This window comes from Conger conger, chromosome 1, assembly GCF_963514075.1.
Source record: "Conger conger chromosome 1, fConCon1.1, whole genome shotgun sequence".
Lineage (NCBI taxonomy): Eukaryota > Metazoa > Chordata > Actinopteri > Anguilliformes > Congridae > Conger > Conger conger.
Window position 1 is genome coordinate 64,432,579 of NC_083760.1, and position 27,992 is coordinate 64,460,570.

The 27,992-nt window shown below is 42.2% G+C and overlaps 1 protein-coding gene across 14 annotated transcripts in view; it reads left to right on the forward strand.

Annotated features, from left to right (window-relative positions):
• Nucleotides 1-3,794: 3,794 nt before the first annotated feature.
• The window catches only part of cobl (cordon-bleu WH2 repeat protein), a 54,551-nt gene continuing 30,353 nt past the window's right edge, over nt 3,795-27,992 (forward strand). For 3 of the 14 annotated variants that reach the window (XM_061248053.1, XM_061248088.1, XM_061248145.1), the window contains exons 1-9: nt 3,838-3,977; nt 4,355-4,524; nt 16,543-16,740; nt 21,644-21,854; nt 22,473-22,514; nt 23,575-23,803; nt 24,394-24,438; nt 25,308-25,396; nt 26,254-26,328. In XM_061248053.1, the coding sequence (XP_061104037.1) occupies nt 4,478-4,524; nt 16,543-16,740; nt 21,644-21,854; nt 22,473-22,514; nt 23,575-23,803; nt 24,394-24,438; nt 25,308-25,396; nt 26,254-26,328 (936 nt within the window). In that variant the 5' untranslated portion in view covers nt 3,838-3,977; nt 4,355-4,477. Of the gene's footprint in view, nt 3,978-4,354; nt 4,525-11,723; nt 11,992-16,542; nt 16,741-21,643; nt 21,855-22,472; nt 22,515-23,574; nt 23,804-24,393; nt 24,439-25,307; nt 25,397-26,253; nt 26,329-27,992 lie in introns of those variants that run through there. The other 11 variants (XM_061248096.1, XM_061248163.1, XM_061248072.1 and 8 more) reach the window with 10 other exon arrangements.

Here is a 27,992-nt window from a genome sequence, read left to right on the forward strand (position 1 = left end):
AATTTCTTTCTGCAAAGAGTAAGACACAGATCATTTCCTGCTTGCCAAAAAAGGGGAAGATCTCTTCTGTTCTAATTATTGGACTACTTTTAAACATACTCAAATGTAATTTATGTGATGCAGTATGCAGTGAATGTCATGATCCTGGATTTTGTCTGTTAGTTTGATTTGTTATTCTTGTATATTTCTTATTTTTCAAATTCTTATCTGGTTTTCTGTTTACATTACAATTTTCATTGCACTCGTCTTCCCCTGTGATGTCTGTCTTTATGTACTTCGTCAGCCAAACAAGCCTGCAAACATTTTGTATTTATTTTCAAGATCTAAGAAAAGTGGTGGCACAACTTGTGTTTAATTTTTCATGGCATTACCTCAGGCATTTATCCAGGTCCTACTACACTTTTGTGAAAATAATGACCGATATTGTGTATATCTGTGTCCACAAAAGCTACATTTGGTCGTTACAATATGAACAGAATTTCAAACACTGATGATCACATTTCTATGAATATAATTTTTTGGATCATACCTATAACATCAGGCAGATTTCATTTAGCCCCAATCAAAGGGGCTCACTTTGATCTCCAGAGTAAAATCTTACATTTTAGTCACCACACTACAAAAAAAAAAGTCAAACTTAAGAAGTACCATAGTTTGTTGCTAAAGACTCATAAGGTTGCCAATGAGGTGAGACCGTTTAATGGGGAAAGACCATTTTCACTTGACAAGTAATAAGTAATTTAAACAAGTTAGCATTTTACATTTTAAAGGTAAAATAGGTCATTTCAGACTCCTAACGGCCAAGAGAGGAATTGCAGCAACAAACACCCTAAAACCACAACACTGTTAATCCGTCCCCCTTCTCTGTGGACATGCTGACATTGAAACACCCCCCTTTAGCTAACCAATATGAGCAAGCAAGTTATTTGGCTATGTAACTAGCTGGCTATATAGTTAAGATATGATAGTATACCACAAGCAATGCAACTGTAATTTACAGTTTGAGAGAAATAAAGCGATAAAAGGAACGTGTAGCTGCCCAAATTGCACTCTAGACAAGCGATCACTGAAACTCTATTGCTTATCTAGTTAGTAAACAATAACAATTTCCTATCGGTAAGGGACGGCCTGTAGTGTAGTGGTTAAGGTAAATCACTGGGACACACAAGGTTGGTGGTTCTAATCCTGGTGTAGCCACAATAAGATCCGCACAGCCGTTGGGCCCTTGAGCATGGCCCTTAACCCTGCATTGCTCCAGGGGAGGATTGTCTCCTGCTTAGTCTAATCAACTGTACATCGCTCTGGATAAGAGCGTCTGCCAAATGCCAATAATGGGTCATCTTAATGTTACAGGATACAAAGACATTTTAGACAATTGGGTGCTTCCAACTTTGTGGCAACAGTTTGGGGAAGGCTCATTCCTGTGCCAGCTTGACTGTGCCCCTGTGCACAAAGCGAGGTCCATAAAGACATGGTTTGACAGGTTTGGTGTGGAGGAACTCGACTGGCCTGCACAGAACCCCGACCTCAACACCATTGAATACCTTTGGGATGAATTGGAACACCGTTTGCGAGCCAGGCCTTCTCGTCCAACATCGGTGCCTGACATCACAAATGCTCTTTTGGCTGAATGGGCACAAATTCCCATAGATCCGCTCAAAAATCTTGTGGAAAGCCTTCCCAGAAGAGTGGCGGCTGCTATAGCCACAAAGGGGGCTATAGTAAATCCATATTAACACCCATGGTTTTGGAATGGGATGTCCAACATATAGGTGTGATGGTCGGGTGTCCAGATACATTTGGCCATATAGTGTATCTGCCTATTCTCTACTGACCTCTTTCATTAACAAAGTGTTTTAGGCCACAGAACTGCCACTCACTGAATGTTTTTTGTTTATTGTACCAACTGTAGGGCATAAAAATCCAAGCTGCTTCTGAGATGCTTCCTCCACCACATCACAGCAAGGTCAAACTCTCTTAGATCACACATCACGGCCATTCTCATATCTGGCCAAACAAAAAACTCAAACTCTTCACCATGTCTGCATGGTTTATATAATACTTGCCTAACATGTATTTGGTGTGTCATTTTGCTCTGAACAGTTGCCCTTGCTATGTGAATTATATAGGACATTCTGACACTTCATTGCAATGGGTAACTCCTGCAAAAGTAGGTGCTGTGGTGTCAGGAAGAAAATTTGGTTGCTGTCCACCAACTGGTAGCACCAGTCCCACTCACAGGGATGGCCACAGCGGTGATTCATCGCAATCACTATGGCTAAGGCCCATTACCTAATGCATTACCTGAACAAAATATAGGTTCGTTTCTCAGGTATATTGAGAAAGATGTAGATCATATCTTCTTTGGATGCTGTTAGGAACACCCAGCCTTAATCGAGTTAACAATGCCAACCTATGTACCATAAATAGATATCAGTAAGCAACGACTTTGAGTAAGCATGTAGTGCCAAATTAACATCACAAGATTTGTGGTCATTCCAGTAAAAGGTAAAAAACTATGCCTTAAATACTGGTGCAGCAATGATACTGTTGTCACAATCCACAAGGCCAAGACATAAACTTGTTAAAGGCCCATTTTCTCATTGAGAAATTGTGTACATCTTCAACTTGCAACAAATATCTGGCATCTTGCAACCAAATGTCTACTTCCTTTGCTCTCAGGCAGGACAGATGTGTTGTTGTTGTTAAACTACACAAAGGGGTTTTGATCTCCAAGAGAGTATCACACGTTTACCTGAATAAGCATTAATATTTCATCATCACAACCCTCACTTCTCTCACTGACAATACCTTATGCAGGGCGTGGTCTACAAAGGCAACAGATGTCTTGACAGGTGCAATGAACACATAATCTGGGCATAGTGGTGTTTACAGCATGGCAGGGGTGAAGAGAGCAGGACAGACCTGATCTCCTGAAGATCAAACTGGAATTCCACTGATCTCTGCCCTCTGTCTGAGCAGCAGGGATCTCTTTACATCACTGTGGTGCTGGATGGAGGGGAGGGGCCATCTTAAATTTCACCTCAAGACTGTTGCTCAGTGACTCAGTCTCACCTTATGTTCTGGAACCTGGTCAGGATATTCTGGAAGGTAGAGGAAAGCATGGTATAAAAAGTACAAAAGGGTAGCCATGGCGAACTCAACTGATGGTTACCAACGCTTTTGGCGTGAGACGTATGCATTGCGGCTTTGTCTCATACAGGCTCTCGCGCCACTCCAAACACATCCCACGCCAAATACAAAATACATTTCCACGCCCTGATTAAAACAATTCTTAAAGCAATCCCCCCCCCCCCCCCCTCCCGGTCCGCTATCGTCTGCTATTAAATCTCTATTCACTCAGCTGACCGAAGTTGGTAACTCTGCTATGCTATTGGCCATACTGTAGTATGAAAGCCTAAGGAGTCATATTAAAATACACTTAATTACATAAACTTCAACATGGTCTGGGTACTGAGTCAAATTGTTAAATTTACTCATGTAAAGACCATGGTAAAGCTGCAGAGAATGTCTAGGTCAGGATATGAGAATTGCCTCTTTATGATCCATATCTGCCACAATATCAGGAGCAAGCAGAGCACTGTCTTGTGTAAATTTTCTTTAATTTAATAATTTGGCTGTAGATCCAATTCACACCCTAATTTGGAATGATTCAGTGTTAATTTACTTGAACCGTTAATTTCCGTGAGGCAACGTCTGTTTGTAGCCCGGTTGGCGCTCCTAATGAAGTCCCTCCGAGCCTGATTGACAGTGAAGCACTGAGGAGGGCGGGCTGGGAATATAACTGGATCAACAGAAGAAAGAACAGGCGGGTGTGTGGAACAATCATCTGAATTAGTGAGCCGGTCGACTCGACTTGCTCAAATGTTAGCTAGCATACTTTAATATATTTCACTGAAGTTATGCATGAATTTGAGGGGCGTGCGTGTACGATATAGTTTTGTATTTTTAAAAAGGTTTGCAGTTTCTTTCTTTTGATGAGTTGGCTACTTGTTGTAGTTGGTCAGCTATACATTTGTAGGCTACCGTTGTTGCTAGCTACGATTTATTTTGCATGAAAGTGGCAAGTGCCCAGTCTATAAGTCATTTTCATAAATTACCTGTGCTAGAATCAAACTGGCTTTATGGTATTTTATGTAGTGTCGGCTGGCTGTGCATTTTTCCCAGTGTTTTACTCGTTTAAACACTGGTAGGCTTCATAAACATATGTAGGGTCGACGTCCGTGTGTAATTAAAAAGTAATGGTCTTATTAAAAACATTGCCTGCTCGACGTTTACTGTTCGACCATCCTACCGAACTAATAATGTAAAGTATGTTATTCTCCATTTGCAGCGAATCCGGTCCTAATGGGGATTGTAACGCGAGTCAGCGTTCCCGTGGGCTGGTCCCGTACGAAAAATAACTACAGCGACATTTGAAAGTGGATATTACAGTAAGCGTTACAACAAACAAGACATGATGGACATTTCAGAATTCAACGCAACCGCAAAACCACCGACCGGGTAAGTTCATTATTTTTTTCATTAAGCTATGTGTTACTTGGTTTATGATTTTCAAAACGCTTCCTATTATCGATAACACACTGGCTCAAGTAACATAGTAAGATATCCCACCAAGTCAGTCTATTTATGGTAACTTTCTTTGATCTTCATGAAGAGCGCAGGCTAATTTATGGACCAGCCGTTTTCATTTGGATGCTGTTCAAATCTCTTGATGTAGCTAAGTTACTCTGCTCTGCGGAGTCTGGCGTTCAAATCCATCTGCTGTTGTCAGTGTTAATTTTAGCACCTCGATTCAACATTCTGACATAACGTTCAACAGTCACATAAGAATGAGCATCCTGTCAATGAAGGCTTTATTTTGCTGGAGTACGACTATTCTGCTTCTCCATTCTGTTTATGTTTTTCATGGACGATCGTGGAACTTAGAGAGGGATCTTTACCGGCTTACTTTTCAATTGATGCCATTGATTTTGGACGCATGCGCGATGCCATTCGCTTTTGTTTGGGAAATGATTTGGTGAATCGTGATTATTTTCAAAAGTGGTTTTCAAGAGCAGTTAGATGTCATTCTGAGAAAGTGTTCACCAAGGTTAGACAACAATGTTCTCACAAAAGTAGCATGACGGAATCGTGTGTGAATGTGTGTTACTCAGTGAAGTGCTCTAATGTTATTGTTTTAATCCAAGTGGCGCCTATGATGAGATTTCTTTGACATAGAAGGTTCTGCAGAATGTGTCTGCAGCTGCAGATGCAGCTGCAGCTTAAGTGGGAGTGCACTCCTAGTGCAGGTGCCTCTCATTTTCCTTTCAGTGCTCAGAGAGGATGCAGCTTTAAAGCACTCTCACTCAGCGTACACATTCTTCCAGCTCTAAACACACAGAGATTGTTTATTCAGGACTTTAGCACCTTACTGTACCAGGGTGGACATAATTGGCCCTAGTTTTTCCTCTGTGAGCACCTTATGATTCTACCACAGACCTCCAGTTGCTCATCCATCCATCTATACCCATTTATTCCTGGTCAGAGTCGCAGGGGGAGCCTATCCCAGTGTGCATTTGGTTAAAGGCAGGAATGCACCCTGGACAGTTTGCCAATCTATCACAGGGCACCCAGTTGCTCAGATGGGAGGATTGCACAAAATGGCACTTGGAGGCCAGGCAGAGGTGTTTGATTCTCTCTGGTTATTTAAAGGCAGCAGTTGCTGAACATTCCTACTGCCTTGTGCCTGTGGCCCTGCGCCCTTGCAGCCCCCACATGTAATCAGCTGTTAGGTGAGCAACACAAGCTTCTCCCAGTTAATCTCTTTCAGCACAGAGAAACAGAGTAACAACAGAGTCATTAACAATCACTTTGGCAGTTGTGATTCCTACGGAACATCAATGTACCTGTTGCTTCTGTAGCTTGGTGCCTGAGCTGGCATTTTCAGTGGAGCCTCGGAAGAAGCCTGTTGTATCAAGATGATGGAAGTTTTTAGGCAATGAAATGTGATGTTTGGGCATGCAGCAAGGCTATAATTGATGTAGGAGGGGGAAAAAAACCTTTAAAATGCTTGGCCTTAGCTACACTTTATAATTTTTTTTAATTTTTTTATTTTTTTTTATTTTTATTTTTTTTTTAATATGTAACATGTAATGCTTATATTGTAGCTCAGCTGAAGGGTCTGTCTGTGTAATGAATCATCCCCCAACAGTTTTGCAAAACAGAAAATAGGCTACAATTTGTTAAAGGTTTCCAGAAAATCTTTTGGAAATGTATAGAAGTTGATATTAAATGTTCAGCAGTACATGTTACACCTGCTAATGTGACTACTGTTGCACCCCCTTATGGGGAACTAGCCAGGATAACGGTTAATGAACTTGGAATGCAAATTTGCAATGGTTTCTTTTTTTGTAGGCGCATACAAAAAGTTTGGACTTCAGTCTGAGGCATGGTAGTTGGCTGAATACACATCTGTAATTAATGGGTTATGTGTAGGTGTAGGTGTGGCTGTGTCTGTCCATATGCTTATGTGTGTCTGTCTGGGTGAGTGTGCCCATGCAAACGTGCACTGCAATCACTATGCTCTATATTGTGTCTTTGTTTATCTCTCTCTTTCCCTCTCCCTCGCTTTCTCTCTGTATGTACTGTCCCCTCCAAAAGTATTGGAACAGCAAGGCTAATTCCTTTTTTCTGCAATTCACGGAATACATTTGGGGTAGAGATAAAAAGATAAACAGAGACAGAGTGCAGAATTTCAGCTTTTATTTCCTGGTCTTTACACCTAGATGTGTTAAACTACTTAGAACATAGCACCTTTGGTATCAGACCACCCAATTTTTAGGTGTTTAACAAATATAGAGAAAAATACCAGGAAAAAAGTCATCTCATGTAGATCTTTTGACCTTTTGTATAGCAAAAACCTTGACCTTGAAGATCTAATACTTTTGGAGGGGAATGTATATGAATTTCCCTGCATAAGTGTTGCTACAGCCTAATTTCTGACATTGCAGCTGTGGTCTAAGGAAATGGACAATGACAGCCCATTAAAAGACAGATAACTTTATTATTTTGGCAATGCAATTATTTAATAATAAAATAATAGGCATGTATGTAGGCGTATGGAGGAAGAACATCATGTTTCATTTTTCCATATCGGACATAACTAAGAAACACTACCACTGATACAGTTTGAAGGGGACTTGCGAGTGTTTGATTTACTGATTTTACAGTTAGTTGTGAGTCAACATTATTTACCCTGGTGTTTGTCTTTCCCTGGTGAGCTCAACATCTCACTCTTATTTCATTCCATGAGTCATTTCTGTGACTGCTGTCCGAACAGCTCAGGATCTCTGTATCACTACCACCCCATCTTTCTGCTCATGGAAAACACTCTGTCTCTCCAACATTTAGTCAGACCTCTGCTTCCCAGCTGACTCTCAGGTCAGAGTGGGAGGTGGGCAAACACTCGACACAGCAGGGGCCTCAGCCTCAAAAACAATGCTTGGTTGCTGCAAATATGCTAAAGCAATAGCCTAACCAATAATGAAAATAAAACGGTGTGCTATTTGAACATGTTTTACTAAAATGTAGATTCCATAAATATGGATAATTGTAGACCTGCGGAAAGTGGAGAGGCCATGCATGTGCTCTGAAGAACTGCGGATTAAAATGCAACTGCTTCATTTAAAATGACCTGAATCCCTGGTGGTACAAACAGAACAGCGAGCTGTTTAGTGCTTACAGTGTGAAGATGGTAGCAGTAGCAGGTCCTAATCACATGAATTATGAAAGGATAAAGTTTGGGAACAAAGCTTTTGGTTTAGTTGTGACACTGGGAGGCTGTTCTTGTTGAGAGTCTATTTTGGGCTTGCTGACAGAGGCTGTCGTTTTAGGAGAGTGAGGGTGTGTGGTATGGCGTTTGGGACATGAAGCAAGATCAGTGTGGGGTTGGGGAGCTGAGATAAATAAAGCATGGCTATATCAGTGTTTCGGGTCAGAAAAGCTCACAACATGAATTTGGTTTCCATATGATTTGGATCCTGCTTTTTTTTTTAACACACCACCAGTGACTGACGCTAGAGCCTTGTAACAAATTATGCTGATGCAACATTGGACTACAATGTGGTTAAAATGACCAAAATGTAATTGGCAGTTTTGGATTCATCCTAAGAATAGCCATTTTTCTCTTCTTCCCAGTTTACATGGCATATTACAGCTCTGTATGGAATAGACATATGTTTCTCATTTTTGTTTTTGTAATCTCATTTTCTGGTTGAAATATCTTTAAAATGTTTTCTGAAAGTTCATATCACGGCTAAATAAGTATGCCATCTAAATACTGTGCAACATTCACACAAAGTTTGAATCCTCGCCATAGCAAACTGATTACAATTTCTGTAATTTCTGTAACTAATAAATCTCATAAAATGTTGGATGGAAGAGGTCTCAGATTTTTTAATGTTTTGAACAATCTGACCGTTCATAGGGATTGTCACTTGGTTTGGTTACACTTCATATTTTGTGACCTATGTGGGATTTGAAAGTAGATTTGATCTTTTAACGTTCTATTTATTATGGTACAGTATGAGGTACAAATGGGCTTGAAGCAATTTTCAAGCTGTAGCCGACAGTGTCACGTGCTGGTATAGAATGGATTTGCTGCGCTGTCTCTATTGACAGAGATGGTGATGGCAATGCACTCTTTGGTGATCGCATTGCCGTGCATGGCTTGGTCCTGTATGAAACTGATGAGGGAATACGCTGCCGGTTAATTGTTATTTCCTGCTGCCCCCCCACCCCCGCCCGCCCACAGGGACTGTGTCCCAGCTGGCCTTGCTCTGGCTGTTGTTTACTTTCTTTCCTGCTGGCTGAGACACCTGAGTCTCTGCAGAATGCTGGCCTAAGAGCTGACTGCTGGCTCTAACTCAACACACCCCAGTGCTCCGGAGAACCCGAGGTGTGGTGGATAAACCTTTCCCAAAACACTGCTTAAGCTTTCAATACTCTGTTCAAGTGCAAATTTGCAGGAGGAGAATTGGGGGGGGGGGGGGGCATTTTCTTTTATTGGTTCAGAATGTGTTACCTTCCTGGACCTACCTGTAAAATTGTCCATATTTCCTCATTCATGATGCCAAGACAATGGTATTTGCTCAGACCATTGAAAGGAAAGCAAGTTTCATGTTACTATTCGATCCATTTGAAGCTAATTAGGTTGATTCAGCACATGCTATGTTATATCTGTTCCTGTCTTGTACAAGGTATAGGACAAAATGCCTTTAATACAAGAACTGTCCTTCTTCTGGACAAGGAGAAAAGCTTGGAAGCTGAGTAAACACCAATTGCTAGTTGGTTCACCTGTTTGATTTATAAACAAATAATCTGCATTTAGTAATGAGTGACAGTCTCTGCAGGCGTGTAGTTAAGCTGATGTGTGGACACAGCTAGCGGCCATATGTTGAACACAGGCTATTTCAAACAGCCTCGGACATGGCATTAGCCTATTGGCCTTACTGACGTTGTCTTTTCAAACACATCATAGGCACACCGATTACCTCATTATATTTCTTGAGTATGAGTGTGTTAAGTAGATCCCTTCTGCCTTCAAATAACAGGCTTTTATACAATATATATTGATTTTCCCAAATCAATTTGGGAAAATTTCCCAAATCAATTTGATATATTTGATATATATTGATAATTCCCAAAAACTTTTCAGCGTTGAACAGTTTCATTTACAAAAGTAAAAATTGTTGTGGACTTCCAACTGGACTTCAATATCCTTGCCTTTAAGACCAGAGTATTTCAGAACAACGTGTCAGTAATGTACAAATGTTGCTTCTACTCATCATCATAGTGTATAATCGGAAGGTTTGAGCTATGGGCATTAATTAATGGACTCTGGTGTTCTTCAGATGCTTTCCTGAGTTGGCTATAGAAAGACCCTGATTATAAGTCTGAGACACAGTAGGTTAAAACCGCTCACAGCCCTTAATCATAATCTTCTCCAGGGCTGGGAAGGGCTGTGTGTGACGCACTGCACTGGGAGACTGGTGAGTCCTCCATGGATTAGTGGACATTGACTCCTGTCAACAGAGAGCTCTGCATGCAGTGGAGCTGAAGTTTTTTGTGTTTTGTGACAATATATTTATAGCCCTAGGGATTAGACGGCAGGTTTGGCTTTTACTTTCCTACGCGGATATATTATGAAAAAAGAGTAAAGTTTGGTGCGAAAGAAAATGTTTATAATGTCGATATAATCTATAAACAGGAATTGTATCTAGTGCAAGTGATTTAAGAGAATTTACCTTGATATTATTCTCAAATGTTACACTTAGGTTCGCTGTCATGTATGTTTGGGTTTACAGAAAGGCAGACCATTGATAGTTGTTGAGCATTGCGTATTGTGTTTTCACAGTGTGGTTGTTTAAAAGGTATGATGGATTAGATGTGAGTTGAAGGGCTGTCCGTCCTCTACTACTACATAACTGAAGCTCCACCCATTCTTACACCACATAACCTAGTGTTCTTTCTGCACCCCTTCTTTGATCCAAAACTCCACCCATTCTCACACCCCATGGAAACTAAGGAATGTGTTGGTGTGGTGGAGAGGGGGGTGTCTTAGGGTGTGGCTCAGGGTGTGGCTGAGCTCAGATTTAGGATGTCTGTCATTATCTCCCCAAGTGGAGGGGTCTGAAGAAAGGTCTTATTCACCTGTCTCGTCAGTTCTTCGAGGTAAATCACCGATCTCAGAACAGGTGCATTTTATGCCACAGGCTCAGACAGTCGTGCGTTCTGGAGCTTTCAAAGTGTGTGGGTATTCTGAGCATGACGCCTGGGTATGTAATGCTAGAGGGAAGTATTTCGGGAAGGTGGGCGCGGTTCTGTAAACCCACGTGGGCGAGGACCGAGACACACGATCAGAGTATCCAACTGGCAAGAACCCCATCATCGTCTGACACCGGAGCGCTTTGAAACATTTCAAACATCGACCTCACAACCTAGCCTGCTGGCTCCTGGTATACAGTGATGTCCGTGGCATAATTTTAACGGGCTGTAATTCCTACACTATTCACTCCGTGTGGATACCCACGAATACCCCCATACCCTCAAATTTAGACTGCCAGCTTTAACTTGAGTGTATGCAAATCAATAGTGAGTGAACTGTGTAGGACTTCCAGCCCTTTAAAAGTGTGCCACTGTCCAAATACGACCTCACTGTAGATGAGTGTTATGCTTCTTTTTTCTTTTTTTTTTGCCAGAAGCCTTCAGTTCAGATGAAGGCAATCAGAATGCAGTTAATTATAATGTAGTCTTCTCTGCTGTGGTTCTTTGCTATGAAGTTCTGGGCATTCCCAGGAGGGGCTGTTCCACTGAGCTGCGATAGGCGCAGTGGCCTGTCAGCTGTGGGAAAGGGCGGGGTCTGTAACCCGAGAGCAGGGGGCAGATGCTGAATTAGGAAGCGGCATGCCTAGCAACGGTGCCTGGCGACGGCAAACAAATGCCTGCCCAGAGTCCGGTGTCCCGGGATACGTCTGGGCCACTCACTTCTCGCGTGCAACTTCAATCCTAAATCTGCTGCCGCTTCGCCCGCCCCACTGTGTATATTTAGGTTGCTATGAGAACACCACGGCCCCTGAATGGCATGTTCACGTTACCCCCTGCCCCCCTCGTCCTGTAGCCCATTGAGTGTGTATTCACGGTTTATCTGCCACGCAGAAGGGCAAAACAAAATGGAAGTTGAGAGGATAACTTGTTTGTTTTTCTTAACCAATTTACAAAAGCAGATTTTAATGAGCAATAAGGGGTAGCTTTGGCTTTTTTTCCATGTTGTCATAGTTCCTTGTGATCTCACTGTATACAAGAAGGGAAGGTTGTGTATCTTGAGTTTTTACCTCCTCTGGTAAATGCGTGTTCTATTGTGGTAGTACCTTGCCCTCCGAAACCATCCTGAAGTGGAAGAAATTAATACCTCTGCTTTGAGCTTGGCTGGTATGTGAAAAAAATTGACTGCATTTGATTTAAAGGCCATTTTTTTATTTAGGTTTGCATTTAGTCCAAATCCCGGATTTTGTTCTGTGAGAAATTCTGCTTCTAGATCACCACTGTACTTTAATATTATGGTGATCTGGCTGTATAATCTAATAATTTCTACATTATTCTCTGCCATGTATTCTATATTTAGCACTGTTGTCAAGTGTATTTAGTCATGAGCCTTAATGCACAGTCAAGTAGCTTTAAGGTTGCTGTTTTCAAAGCAGACCTCTGCAAAGGGCTTTGATGTTTCCTAAGGATTGGGTTTGTGTAACTCTGGCCTGGGTTTGTATTCCTGGCAAGGTTTGGCGGTATGGCTTGAATAAAAGACCTGGAGTTTGAACACGGCCATTTTTCAATGACAAAGAACAGAAAGACTGGAATGAAGGAAGGATTATAGCCCTTTAAAGTGGAGGGATTGTTTCCTGTGGGGGATGGGGGGTGTCCCCTGGGCAGGCAGCATTGACAGTGCCCTCTCTCTCTCTTGGTTCTGGGATGCACCCCAGCGGTCAGATACCTTCTTATTTTGTATTTATCCATGCTACGTGTTTTCTGCATTCACTCACAACAGGTGAAAAACATGGGTGCCACTTGTTATAGGCTACCACAGAGGATAATGACATTTACTTAAAAGGAATATTTACCTGGATAAAGTTGTGGCATTTTTCTGGCTTTTTCACTATGTGTTGAAATCAGTGTTGGTAGCACAGCAGTGTGGGTACTTGATGCAAGATGCGTTTATTCTACAAGATCCAGAAATTCCCCTAGAATGTTCTCTGAAGCATAAAAGCATGTCATGGGCAAGATTATACATTTCACAACATCCTTTAAAGTGCATTGACAGTTGGTAATTTATCTTGAAGTGGAGGAGCATTTGTTATTGTAAATGGCAGCCATTTTGATGTAGGTACTGCATCCAGTATATTGAGCCGTTCTGAGAAATTCAGAAAACGCATCTGAAAGCTTGGATGTCTGCTGTGAACTTTAAATAAATGAAAGGGAGCTTTGTTTGTTGGCAGCGGGGGGATGTTAGTCCTGTTATCCGGACTCTCATTTACAAATTCTGCTGAATTCACCGTGAGAAGTAAAGCTCAGTAACTTACTGAATCTAATTTATATCAAGGCTGATTATCGTTGATTATAGAAGGTTGATGCTTCAGAAACTGATGTTGTACTTCTCTGTTTGCTTCACATTCAAAAGTGTAGTGTGTATTGTTATTTTACATTTTCCTGGGTTTCAGAGAGGTGCATATGGGATGTATGTATGATGTGTGTGTGGACTCGTGTTTTGGTGTGTGTGTCTGTGGCTCTGTGCATATTTATATTTGCATGACTGGATTTGGACAATGCGTTACTTCATAGAGACCACTGTGGCAGTTAAAATGGCAGTTGCATTTTAGAAGTGTTTCTTGTATATATTTACATATTAATGAGCTTTCCAATCAGCTTAAGTCATTAACAGCTGCAGGTCCAGTAAAAGTGTACTCATAGTGCATGTCATCAGCATGCTACAGTCACTAAGGAACAAGGCTTGTTACACAACACTCCGGTTCAGTTCCTACTGCAGGTGGAGCACTTCCGTTGTACTTTGAGCAAGGTAATTTACTTCATTTAAATACGAGGGTCTTGGAGCCCTTCCTTCTCTGATAAAGCACTGTGCCATTCCCTTCCATCCTGACCAGAGAGAAGCTTTTCATTGGTGGTAGTGAGGTCTAGATGTGGAATGTTGGAAAATATATACACTCACCGAGCACTTTATTAGGAACATTTTTTTTACACCTACTTATGTGATTATCTAATCAGTCAATTGTGATTGTTTGATTGTTAATGAGAGACATAAGAGGAGAATGGCCAGACTGGTCACAGCTGACAGGAAGGTGACAGCAATGCAAATAACCACACATTAGTATGCAAAAGAGCATCTCTGAACACAACGCATCATAACTGTAAGTGGATAGGCTACAGCAGTAGAAGTCTAAAAAAATAAGTGATAAAATTCCCGGTCCTGCCAAAAGCCAAGTTTGGCCGGCTCTCGTGGAGCAGCACAATTGGCTCGCTGCTCCAGAGGGAAGGACTTGGCAGGGTTAGTAGATCACCACATAAGAAGCACCTCAGGCGCCTCGGAATCACGGTCACGAGCATGAGACGAGACGGCTTGAAGAAGGCGTGTCACTCTCCTTCGGGCCGCCGAGGGACAGGGTGTGGGCGGTGTATCTAATACTGGCTCTAATTGAATCAGACGGGGTACAATTGGCTACCAAAAAAGGGAAAAATCTTAAATAAATGTATTAAAATAAGTGCTCACTGAGTATTTTTTTTACATTCATTTAGATCTCTTCTCAAGTAATTAATAGAAACCTGAAACTGGTGTATGTTGCAGCTGACGTATTGCGGCAGTTTTAATTTAACAAAACAGGATGTGGCCATATGACCTGGATTGTTGCACTTTTTATAGCAAACTCTTGTGGTTTTAACAAATTCATGTCATGACATGCAGCACTCATATTGGGGCAGGTTTGGTTTAGATGTGGCCATATGACCTGGAATGTGGCACTTCTTTGACTATGGAAAAAAAAAAAAAAAAAAAAAGGAAATTTGCCTGAGCCAGTCATTCTGTAACACAGAAACACACTGAGCCAGTCATTCTGTAACACAGAACCACACTGAGCCAGTCATTCTGTAACACAGAACCACACTGAGCCAGTCATTCTGTAACACAGAACCTGAGCCAGTCATTCTGTAACACAGAACCTGAGCCAGTCATTCTGTAACACAGAAACACACTGAGCCAGTCATTCTGTAACACAGAACCACACTGAGCCAGTCATTCTGTAACACAGAAACACACTGAGCCAGTCATTCTGTAACACAGAACCTGAGCCAGTCATTCTGTAACACAGAACCTGAGCCAGTCATTCTGTAACACAGAACCTGAGCCAGTCATTCTGTAACACAGAACCTGAGCCAGTCATTCTGTAACACAGAAACACTGAGCCAGTCATTCTGTAACACAGAAACACACTGAGCCAGTCATTTTGTAACACAGAATAATTCATTCAGTAATACAGTCACAGACTCTGGTAGGAATTAAGCAGAATTTCCTTTCTGCAGGGTCACCTGTTCCCCTCCTAAAGGGCTCTTTGTCTGAGGAGTGCAGCAAGAGTGAGCTGAAGGTCAGTGGTCGGGCAGGACTAAATCTCAGCTTCCCTGTTTACTCTCCACAATGTCAACTGTGGTGAGCCATGCAAGCGGAGCCTTCTGGGAGCTCCAGATCCTAATTCAAACCCAAACGCCTCCTTTTGCTTTTGGAGCCTCTTGGATTTTTCCCCTCTCATTTTGCCACGCGTGACTTTGTTTTTCAAGTGGCCCTCATAGCACTTTTTGGAGGTGTTTCTCAATGGATCAGTGTGACGGATACTTTCGGGCTTCTCTGTCAAATCATTAACTGCGGCTGGGTTCAAAGTTCCCAGTGCATACACCAGGTGCTGTGAACCCTCCTCATAGGCGAGGGTGTGTTTAAGATGCGCACGGAATGTGTGCATGCCTAACGCCAGCGGATCTGAGGAGTCTGTACCTGCCTGATATAGTGGATATACCAAGTCTGCTTAACCCTCGGATGGGAAGATTCGGCACTATTGATTACACCGCTGATTTGGGGGGCTTTATCAGTACCCAGTGACTGAGCGAATGTGAGTATGACTCATAACTAGAAAATAGGATAAACTACAAGACTGAATTTGTAAAGGCAAGTTATTACTCGGCGCCATACCGCTGGCTTCCTCACAGTCTGACAGGCTCTTAATATGCTGTCCGTCAGGTGGCTTTTCTGTGTCGAATACATTGTTTTGTGTTGTAGAGCTGGTATAGTGAACCCAAAGACATGAATTCCACCCAAAAGCAGAGTAATTGCAGAATACAAAGCTGTATTTAATTTATTTCTGGGTGTATCTTTTTGTAATGTAACCAACTTTGTCTGTTTCCTTATTGTGTGTTGGTGCGTTGGACAGGGCGGCAGCCAGTGTCCTTGGCGTGTTTTGATAAGGAATCCTTTCAGATGAGTCCTATAAAAAGCTAACCTCACTGCGACAGCAGCCAGACAGTCCTCGTGTCAGCCTTATCTTGCCTCCTGAGAGGACATGAAGAGATGACCTGTAGGGGAAAGCTGGCGTGTGCCACCCTGCTGTTAAGAGTCTGTTACTGTGGTCCTAATGTCAGTCCCTGTCAGTTGTGCAGATACAGCCGATGTCCTGTATGTTACAATCTTTGAGGGGTTTTGCTGCCCCCTCAGCTATTCTTCTCTCTATGATCACTTCTTGGCTTATTTAAAAAAAACAAAATATTACTCACTTGGTTCAAGTATGACAACTCAATGTGGCGCCATTTTGTATGAATGCTCATTATATTATTACATTATAAAAGCATTTATTTCAGTAACGGAAAAGCAGTAATTGCATTGCCGGCAGGCGAGTGGTCTAATGCGCGGCCTGTCTCTGTCTCCCTCTCCTTCAGCAGGAGGATGAAGGGCCGTGCCCCCCCTCCACCCCACGCCCCCCAGCCCGCCCCGCGGAGGATCTTCAGCGCCAGAAACGCAGTGCCCGATGGAGGACTGGGCGGCGACGACACCAAGGAGAACGTGTTCCGGCCGTCTGTGGACCTGCTCATCACCCTGCCCGAGGGCCACCAGACCTCAGGCTCTGTAGACGGCCGGTCAGTGCCTCTCTCAGGCCTTCGGCCTTTATTTTACGCGTGTGCGCTTGACATCGAGAATTCAGTCTCTGCCGCGTCATGCTGATTTTCTGCCTCACTGTGGGCCAGTTTCACTGATGCAGATTCAGTTAGTCCTGGGCTAAATTGAGTTTTGCATGGAGAATTCTAAATTGAATTTAGTCTAGGGCTCGGTTTATTCTGTGTCTGTGAAACTGTCCCTATGAGTTTTTCTGTAAGGGTGCGGTTGAAGGCGGAATATCCATAGCTAATATAGCAGCAGTGACGGTATTGCTGCTCCCTAAGCTTGAACAGAGTGCAGGGTTATGTCTGTTCCATATATAGTATACCTGTAGTATTTTGCTGTCACTGAGGTCTCATGCCCTCTCATCCAGGCACATGCACTGTTGCTGGAGGCACTAAGACTCTGACATGGCTTTCCACATGAGAATTACAATGGGCTATTAATATCTATTAATATCTTAATGATGAATTGAGATTGGTATGAATGTCCTCTGAAAGCGAGCCAGGGACTCGCTGGAACTGGAATCATGTGTGTGTGTGTGTGTGTGTGTGTGCAGGGTCCCTGAACTGAAATCGTGTGTGGGTGGGTGTGTGGGTGGGTGGGTGTGGGTGGGTGTGGGTGGGTGTGTGTGTGTGTGTGTGTACGCGTACACGCATAGTCCCTGAACTGGAATACTGTGTGTGTGCATGCAGGGTCCCTGAACTGGAATACTGTGTGTGTGTGTGTGTGTGTGTGTACGCGCATGGTCCCTGAACTGGAATACTGTGTGTGTGCATGCAGGGTCCCTGAACTGGAATCCTGTGTGTGTGCACGCAGGGTCCCTGAACTGGAATAATGTGTGTGTGTGTGTGTGTGTGTGTGTCTGTGTGACTCATGCTGCTTGAATAGTTAATGGAAGGTATAAGAACTATGGAATATATTAGTCTTTTCTGGAACATTTAGTTTGCACCAAGGTAGTGCTGTTACTGGCCTGCATGAACATGCCAGTATGAGAATTGTGCTGCACCGTGCTTCAGTGCTGACTCTAAAATTGAGTGTCCCTTTAGTGTAGGCAGGGTTTGAGAAACTGACTGTGAAGAGAAGACCTGCTGGCATTCAGGTCCCTTTCTGCCTCACTCTCCACTGGAGCGAGGAATCCAGGACACCCCTCCATGCGTAAACAAGTGTCTGTTAATCAGCAGTGCTCAAAACGTGCCCCTATCCTGCGCCCCCTCTGTGCACACAAATTGACAGCCACTTTCGGATGTCATTCTTGCACCAACTGTTTCCCAGCTGTGGTTCATTTTCGAAAATGTGCTCCGTGTAGATCAAGGGGCTCTCAACTAATATAATTATTTATCTGAAGCCACTGCTATTTACCGCATAAGGGTTTCGTTTGTGCAAATGAGAGCTCGGATCTGGTGCTGCCGACCCAAAAGGACAGCTAATGAGCTTTGGTTTCATGATCAGGGGAAACCAAACAGGTTTTATTTACACTTCCTTTTTCCTTTTTCGGCCTCTGTTCTCAAGTGACAATTAATGACTCAGGCTCTGGAGTTCATATGGCAATTAGAATAGTTTATTTTATAATAATAATGTTTATTTGACTGCATCTGCTAATGTTTCACAGCCTGTAAGAACAAAAACAACGCCACATTAACAAATAAGGCTTAAAACATGATCTCAGAAGCATAATACTATACAGAACGTGGCAAATGATAAACATACGTTTTAAAACAGAAGTTAAAAGCTGTATTAGACAAGTACATTGACTGTATCTTATTCCCAGTGCTGTGCACAGACTGACCTGACTGAAATTCCTGAGAAACTTCCTGACTTCTGCATTTGATGCCCAGCTCATCTAGCTGTCATGTTCCAGAGTCACGTGACCAAAAATATAATCTGCACCGCTCTTTGAAATAAAAACAATGGCTCTTTATAAACTTTATTTCGCTGCTCCCTTCTTTGAAAGTGAAAGGAATCAGCTGATAGGGTGGTTGGTTTATTTTGAACTGCACAGATGTGTTCATTTTAAGCATTTGAAAGTATACATGTAATATTGTTTATATCATTCAGAGATGAATTTGAGTGCTGTGATGTATGTGCACCTCTGAGGAAATGGGAAATTTTGTTTCTTTTTTATGCCCTTACTTCAGTTGATTTTACGAATAGCATGAATGTCCACATACAATGTCTGCAAATGTCGAGAAAGTTGTTAGCAGGAATTATTTCCTTTCAAAAGCATTGCAACAATTTAATAGGCTGTCTATTTTAACTTCCTTTCTTTCTTTGTCAGCATTTAATGATGTATTGTACTCAATTCAACACTGTTTTTTTTATATACATAGATAGTGCTTATCTCTGTTTTTGGCACAAAATGGTGCTCTAATATTTCGTGATTTTATTGACAGTGAATAAGTTGGATAAGCCAGTTTGTCAGATTTATAGCATTTCGTAAGTACCTGCCCAATGAACTAATGAATAAAACGTTATCTCTAAATGAAACTCCAACCATGAAGCACAATTATTTTTTATAGCATTCAGTGTGTACTTTTACTGGCTCATATTTAGTAATAGTAAGGGACCGTTCCAGGCTCTGGGCTCTGTTTGATAATTGGCTGTTGTACTATTGACGAACATAAATTCCATCATGCAAAAGGTCAATTTCTACCTGAGAGCTCTTGTAGCAACACCTGAATAATTTGTATTTATTCTTTTGTTTACTTGTACATAAATATATTTATGTACATCGTCTACTATGAAGTGGAACTTGGCTGTTATGTCTACATGTGCTTCTGTGAAATGTTATGCACTTATATCTCGTGAGTGATTATTAACTAGCACAATAGCTACTGAGTAGTCAAAGGTTTATGCTGCAGTACACCAGTTCAAACTGTTGAGATCAATTATGTGGGAGTGGAGACCATTTTTTAGGCAAAATGATAATAGAATCATACTACATGCACCTTTGGACTGTAGAATGGAATGTGTTTCATCAGCCCGTTGCTTGCATGGGTGATTTCACCTGCTATGCTGAGGAGCACATGCAGCTAAAAAATTCAAGTAATGGCTTATTTTCTGAAAAGATCTCAGACAACCTATTGTTGTTCCCACAGACCACTTAAAATGCATGTTTTTTTGTTTGTTTTGTTTTTTACAGCTGTGTGTTTTATTGTAGCAGCTGAAGCCACACTAGCCTGGTCCCGTGGAATGCTCTCATGGCTTCACTGCTGCCGGAAGCCCTGAGCAGCCAGTCATGTGGACTCAAGAGCTTGATTTCTATGCTGTTTTGGGATGTTTCTGCTCTCTGTTGGTTTTCCTCCCGTTAGCTGATAGTGATTGTACCCCAACAAGGTTGAAGCGATTTCCTGATGTTATAGCACTGCTTGGGAAACAGATGTTTTTATATGATAAATATTGTCTTCATGTATTCTAGTTGTTTTCTAGGACTGTCACTGGATGTTAGTCTGTGTCACATGTCCTGTGGTTGTTTACTGTCTGTTCATGTTGCGTGCATTTTTATTACTTCACCTGTGCTGTTATAGTCAGGACTCAAAGTTCACACGTTCAGCCCTTTTACACCACCAAGGCTTGGGCTGATGGCAGGGTTCAAGCAGCTTTTGTGGTTATAGTTATATGACATCTCTGTTTCTCTGTGATCTGTCTCTTTCATTACACCTGAAAAGAGTGTGTACCTTATTTGAGTTGAAGCATTTGCCATTATGCTGCCAGAAGTGGAAACATGGTGGAACACATTGGGCAAATTTCACTGACATTGATTAAGCCTAGTCCTAGACTTTCGGTTGGAGAAGTTTTGTATGGAGAATCTCCAATGTAGTCCAGGACTAACTGAATCTGTCCATGAAACCAGCCCTTAATTTCCCAGATAGCCTGGGTTGGTAGTTAAATAATAAGCCCTCCAAAATCTAGTAGGAGCTATAGCATATGCGCATTTACATATATGCGTATACATATTATATATTAACAATTAAATGCAGTTATAAAAAAAAATGTTTTACTAGTATTTGCATTACACACACAATCAGTCTGCAATATATTTTGACTTGTCCCTTGCACCTGAGAAGGTAGTAACTGCTGGAATAATTTGCTAAATGTTTATTTTAGTCTGTATTATCATTGTATACTAGTAACACTGTTCTTAACTGCATCATTTGCAGTTCATTATTAAGATCGAGTAGGCATTAAATGGAATCCACATTGTGAAGAGGGCCCTGTTTGGTAGAAGTACGGCAGTAGGTTTCTCCTGTCTCAGGGCGCTGTATTGGTTACGTGTGCTTCTCTTTGCACTGTTATGTGAGCTGGCTTTTCACTGAAAGGGACAGAGAGCATTCTTAGGTTTCTCCTGGGAATGACATTTAGCCTTTTCATTTCAGTAGTTCACTGGCTAGCTTTTCTGTGAATGCATCTCTGAAACCCTAACCCCCAGCATCACAACCATGGTAGTGTTCCTCTGTTCTTTTTAAGCACTAGCTTATTCTAGCATATCTACATTTCTTTGGGCTGTCTGCATGGGGGTTCTAATTTGCAGTGTAGTATCATTGAATATTTTGCAGTGTTTGACAAGTATATGACTTTAAGCATTAGACAGCTGAATAACTGTTTGAAAACTGTAATGGGTGTAATGGGAATCAAATCCAGTCCAGTTCCAGTTGGCTGGGGGTTATATAATTCTGTAATATGGTGTGTGAGTGCACATGTATCCGTGTGTGTGCGTTTGTGTGTGAGCGTGTGCGCATGTGTCGGTAATGCGTAAAGCGTACGCAAGCACACATGCATGTGCGCATTACCCTGCTGTAATTACAGGTGGTCCTCTCGGAGCTAAAGAGGTAACCCTATCGCCCACTGTCTGTGGCTCAGGAGCCTCTGCTGCTTTCTCCCCAGTAAAGCGCTCCTGGACCTGCTGGTGGACCTATGCAGCCAGCACCACCTCAGCCCAGCGCACCACACCCTGGAGCTGCTGTCTGCCAACGGCCAGCCGCTCGCCTTCAAGCCCAACACCCTGCTTGGGGCGCTAGACGTGCACCACGTCCACATTCGGGAGAAGGTGGCAGAGGAGAAAGTGGTCCGGAGGCCCCCACCAAAAGTGCCAGAGGTAAGCGTTAAATACGGAGCCTAGTCTGCCTTCTCTCCCCTGTCTGAAAGGCATGGTTCCCTTAATCACATGACATCACAACCTCTAAAACATGTGAGGTCAGGTCTTACTGCTGCAGGTAGTAACATGTAAGTATTGTGAATGTCTCAAAATTTTTTTTAATTGTACCATTTCATTTTGCTTTCTGTAGAGTCAGCAGTGTTTCATTGTTGACTGAATGTGCGATAGGCTGCAACTGGCTTTGCTTCAATAATAATGTGTAAGAAAATGATTGCCTATCTTGTATGCATTGCTTTATTGTAATTTTCCTGTAGGAAACGTTGGAACCTTGTGTCTGAGGAAGTGAATCCACTGCTGTTTCCTTTCATATCTGTTGGGAGATCTCATGCAATCAGTGTTGTGTGACCGTAGTGACATTGTGCTGCATGACGTGAAGCATCTTGTTACAGGGACTGTAGTGCTTTGATTTGTCCTATATCGGCCACAGTGGTGTGATTCTGTGATTGGTACTGTTACGACTCATGAGAAGAGTTGTTCTTGTCCTTGTAATGGCTTGATGAACTACATTGTAATTAGTCCTGTAACGGCGTTATTTTGTTCCCTGATACTGTATGGTAGCAGCAGGAAACGCCTGTCACACAGGACAGAATCCGGGGGAAGGTAGGCTTGTGCTCTGAAGCTCGAGGGTTATGGAGGTTGCAGTGAAATGAGTGTTATCTCTCCCTTATTCTCTGTGCCTCTTTCTCTCTCTCTCTCTCTCTCTCCCCCTCTATGCTTCTCTCTCTCCCTCCCCCCTCTGCCTCTCTCTCTCTCTCTCTCTCTCTCTCTCGCTCTCTCCAGTTTCTCTTGCCCTTCTGTTCTCACAGGTTGAATTTTTCATGACTCTCTTACCTTTAGTTACCATGCATTATTTCTGCACTCCTCTCTCTGCTGGCTTTCCTGCCCCCCCCCTCTCTGTCTCAGTCACTGTTTCTCCCCCCGGTCCCCTGGCTATTATCCAGAGTTTCACACATCAATATCATAGCATCTGTCCTTTGTGTTTATTCAAAATACTGTGCTTGCATCTCTAGGAAATAAAGATAATTTTGGTTATACACACCCACTTTGTATCAGTGGGTGTAGTCTGTGCCATGTCTGGCATATTATTGGTTTTGAGGTAATCGACCATCTAATCAGCTGCCAGTGTTAGTTTGCAAATGGCTACAGTGCATTTCCCCAACATCTCAATATTCTACAGCTAACGTTGGCATTCTGAAGGTCCCAATCAATTTGACCAACAACTGATAACCTATTGCAGGGTCAAATAGGCCCTCTGTCAACTATTGGATATGCCTACTATGGCCAAATGCTTCAACTCCAATAAGGCACATGCTCCCATGTTTGCCACTGAGGACCAACCTGAAGTTGTGTTGAGCCATTGGTCATAGCCACTGGGCAGTTGCTGTTGCTGACACCAACAGTCATATACCCCCACTCTTTCTCCACTTGGGGTTATCCTATATCCATTCTATCTGCTCTGGTACTCTGATTCTTCTCTGGACCTGGAGCCCACTCCATGCGGTCTCCAGTCTAAGGCTTCATCACACCCTATCAGGGCCTGTGATTAGCCCGGATGCTGGGTGCTGTGTGTCGTTTCTTGAGGCCTCATCCCTCTGCAGGTGCTCTTGTACAGTATACACAGTATATGCGCTGTACACGTGTTGGTGTTTGTGTCTAACAGAAGTCGGTGCGTCTGGTGGTGAACTTCCACGGGACCCAGAAGGCCGTGCTGCGGGTGAACCCCCTGGTTCCGCTGGGCAGCCTGGTGCCTGTGATCTGTGACAAGTGTGAGTTTGAGCCCAGCCACGTCCTACTGCTGCAGGACAACGTCAGCAACCGCGAGCTGGACCTGAACCAGTCCCTGAGCGAACTGGGCATCAAGGAGCTCTACGTGCTGGACCAGAGTCTGGGTACGGTCTGCTCCACCCGACTTCACTGTGTGGAGTTTAACCAAAAATGATCTTTCAATGTCTCACGACTAGCTTGCTTACCCTTAGATAGGTAACATTTTGAAATGAAAAATTTTAGATGTTTGTAGAACATTTAATCAATTACCTGGCTTGTGGTCCTGCCAAAAAAATTATAATTCTGCATCAATTTTCTGTATATCAGTCGTTATTATAGAATGCTCTAGTTCTTCATTTGATCAGTGAATATTGGTTAGGCCATTTTACAGAGAGAGAAATGGAAAACTGTTGTGTTTGTCATGTTTATTGTGATTGAAGCATCTTTGACAGTAGGTTCTTCCTGCCATTTCCAGTGGCCCTTAAAACAACAGCCCACCAGAAAGGAATTGCATTACATGGCAATCACAAGACAGTTTCACTTTCTTTTGCAATGCATCTTTGAACATTCGCAAGCTGATATTGGTGACCAAATTATGTTAAAAGTTAGTTAATCCTGATAGAGAATGAGTTTAGAGAAGATACTGTTTTCTCCTGGATAATTCAGTAACTGTGCAGTGTGCTAAATATTGTTGAAATCATGTGATTGTTTCCAGTTCTTCAACCTAAAATGGCTTCCGCACCTGTTCTTAATTACTCAGGTATAGTCCTGTATGAAGCTAGATTTGCTGAATCTCTGTAGCCATGTGGCCTGGTGGTGACCACAGCCACTCTCCTCAGAATAACCCTGCTTTGCTGCTCTGCCTGCACTCACCTTTGCATAGGACATGCCTATGTTTATTAAAGGTGTTTATTAAAACATGGCAATGGCTTGCTCTTGTTTATATGTACCGTATGTATGTATTTATATATAAACACATATATAAAAATACATCTATATTAATTGTTTTTTTATGTAAAATGTTTTTCCAGCATCCATATAACAACACTAAGACTTCCCATACTTATTTATGTGTCTTTGCTTTTTTTATATGGTTATGATATTCATTAACTGAAACTAAAATGGAACGTCAGAACAGATTGTTCCGTGTGATTTGGCAGAGATGTAGTAAACAGTCGTATTTAATTGCTTGAACTCCGGCTGCCCCCCCTCCCTGCTCTGCAAGCAGTAGTAGGAGTGTATATGTCTGCTGTTGTAAACTCTAGTAGTGCACTGCTAATGTTGTAGCATGTAGAACTGCTTTAGTTATGGCCCCATCTAATGTCATGAAGCAGCACCTTGAATGGGTGGTTATTAGGCAGTCTTAGCTAGCTCTAATATTGTTAATATTGGGACTGAAGTCTCCGTGGCTTCTATTATACAGTATAGACTAGACTTGATCTAATGGAAATGTTATATTATGTAGCAGCTGTCGGTGTCCTGTCTATGTGAAGAATTCCTCTTGATTTAGCTGACATTTGACTGGAGGAATACAGACTAAAGGGCAAATGTGGGATGACAAACTGTAGCGCTACTCGGTTTGATTCCGATAGACCATGACCATGACATTTCCTGCAATCCCTCCCACAGAATCGATAGACTCCAACACCTTAAGTATTGGCAGAGCCCAGAAGAGAGGCCTTCTGGGATTCTTCAAGTTCAACAGGAGGAAAACAAAGGTACAGAACCCTCAGTCATCCGTTGCTGGCCCACGCAATCTCTCCCTGGGCACACGCCATCTTCACAGAATGCAATTCCCTCAGCCTACAGTCCACTGGACTGGATTTTAGAAATGCAGTTAAAAGCAGGCTTTGAGTTGGCCATAGCAGCAGCACTTGTTTGGGTAATAAGGTTGTTAGTAAAAACCAATTGCAACACCAGTACTTCAGCAGCTCTGTATTTTCTACATTTTCCTGGTGTTTCAAGTTTTCCTGATTTTGTGTGTATAAATTCCAAATTGTTTCCAAAAGTTTTGGTCACATTTCTGTTATCAGGTGTTCAGCCGGAGTGTTCTCGTGGCATGTAGTGACATGAAACACCTGTTGGATGGTCAGCTTAGCTCATTGTGCGAAAGTGGAATAAACTTTATTTTATAAAAGTGGAATAAGTGGTAATATTTTGTTACTAATTGTATTAAGAGTTCTGTATGCGTGCAAAGGATACATGTCACATTATTTATAAAAAATGGCCATGTAGATAAGATGTAATATGCATGTATGTGTTACATATTTATCTCACCTTACTCTATTTTGAAATGGATCAAAAAATGAAATGGTTTTCAGTAAAACCCAGTTAACCGAGAAGTGCAAGTGAATTTCATCTTTTATTTGTGTCCGGCCTAACCCTGAAATACGGAGACACATTTGTATTGGCTGTGTCAATTTCATCTGTATCAATAACCCTGGTAATTCTGCATGGTAGATCAGCAGCTTAAGTGCAGTCTGTGATTGTGTTTGCATGTTTGGGGCCAGTGCAGCTTTAACGCGCATGTAGCTGTGTGCTTGCCCTGCATATTAGCAGTGTGTTCCTCTTTCAGACTGACGAACACACATCTGTGGACATGGATACTAATGATGATAAAAATGTTGAAAGCTCAGAGAGCAACTGCAATGTGAGTACTAACTCCTGAGTCTGCTTCCTAAACTTGCATCCAGTTTGCTGGCCAACCATTATTGAATGTAACATCAGTGTTTTAGATTCAGGGATATTAACCTATTCAGTCAGTCCCACAAGATGGCTGTCTTTCACTAACCAGTGGGTCTGTTTCATTTTGTATAGCTGGTTATAATTTTCAAGTGATCTGTTTAGATCTTTGGTAGAAGACATGGTACAAACATTCTGACAACAGATGCTGGTCTTTGTATAGTGACTTGATCTGCATTTGGCTGCCCTGTCTGAAAACTTAACCTCGATATAGCTCCCATGTGTCTTGACACGTCTTGTTTATATTAAGACATCCATACTGCAACTTTATATCAATAAAAAAAATGTATTCATGTGGTCAGGACCGAACATTTTTATCAACACAAAGTAAAAATGGGATATTTTTCATTGTAAGACTAATAGTTGATGTTTATGTTCAAATGTTCATGTGTCTGAAGTGTATAGCTCACATTTTCTGTAGACGTCTGTAACCAGGGAAACACTGCAACTTGTGTTGGCCAAAATGCACAATGTTGCATTGTATCCCCACACAGCAGCTGAAAAATTTGGCAAAGCACAGTACATTAATGCTGTGAGCACCCCCTCCTGGTAGACCTCAGTACTTTTACATTTTCCTCTTGATCCCCTAGATGGCAGTATACTCAACGAGATCCCACATGCATCGTTCTGCACAACTTTTCTTGAATTTCTCAAGTTTCAGTGTAGACGTGACACAAGTCTTGCCGTTAACATGTTTCTGCATTTAATGTATTTGTTCCACAATTCCTAATGGCGGTGGGAGGTGACTGCCTTCAGTGCATTTCTGAACATTCTGTTCATTTCAATTCATTTCAATTCACGCAGCTGTGAATCTCTCCCAGAGTTACCTTATAGCCCTGGTTCTGCTCCTGGTGTAGTTGGACATCTCTCTTTGTCAATGCACCCTTTGGGCATCCTCTCTCTTCATCATTCTTCGTCTCCACCACCTGAAGGCTTCTTTTCGCCTACGTTCTCTGAAAGGGCCTCTCCAGTATCAGTGCAAGAGAAGTCAATGAGTGGCGTTACATGGTTGGATATGGAGAGCTTTCGTTTCACATAGAGTGTTTCAGTTGTTCCTGAGATAGAGATGCAAATGTAAGGGAACCTGGCTGCTCTATTGCTGGATGCGGGAGGATCATAAAAGTCCATCTTCGGCACATGGTTGGTTGTTATGTAATCAGTAGCCAGTTATTCCTTTATGACAGTCTCAAAGCAATTTCCCCCGAACAGATATAATTTTATGTGAACAGTTAAACATATGGCAGGAACAAATTTGCCGTATGTCAACTACCAGCACTGGTGCACAATTGGATACATCTAAAATGACCAGTTGGTCACGTCTTCCTGATTAAAATGTTTGGGCCAGCCTTGGGCAAGCTGTGTGTACAAGACCTATGCTTCTACACAGATTGATGGTGAGAAGTGTTCTTTTGACAGAGAGAAAGAAGAAGAGAACTGTTATTTTAAATGAAAAGGTGTAGAGTCATGTGAAATGTAAATGTAAAGAGCTGAAAAAAAGAGTTTCTACGCATAATTGTTCAGAATTCTTTTTTCACACAAACCTTTAGGGACCTGTTCAACTGGAGGAAACTT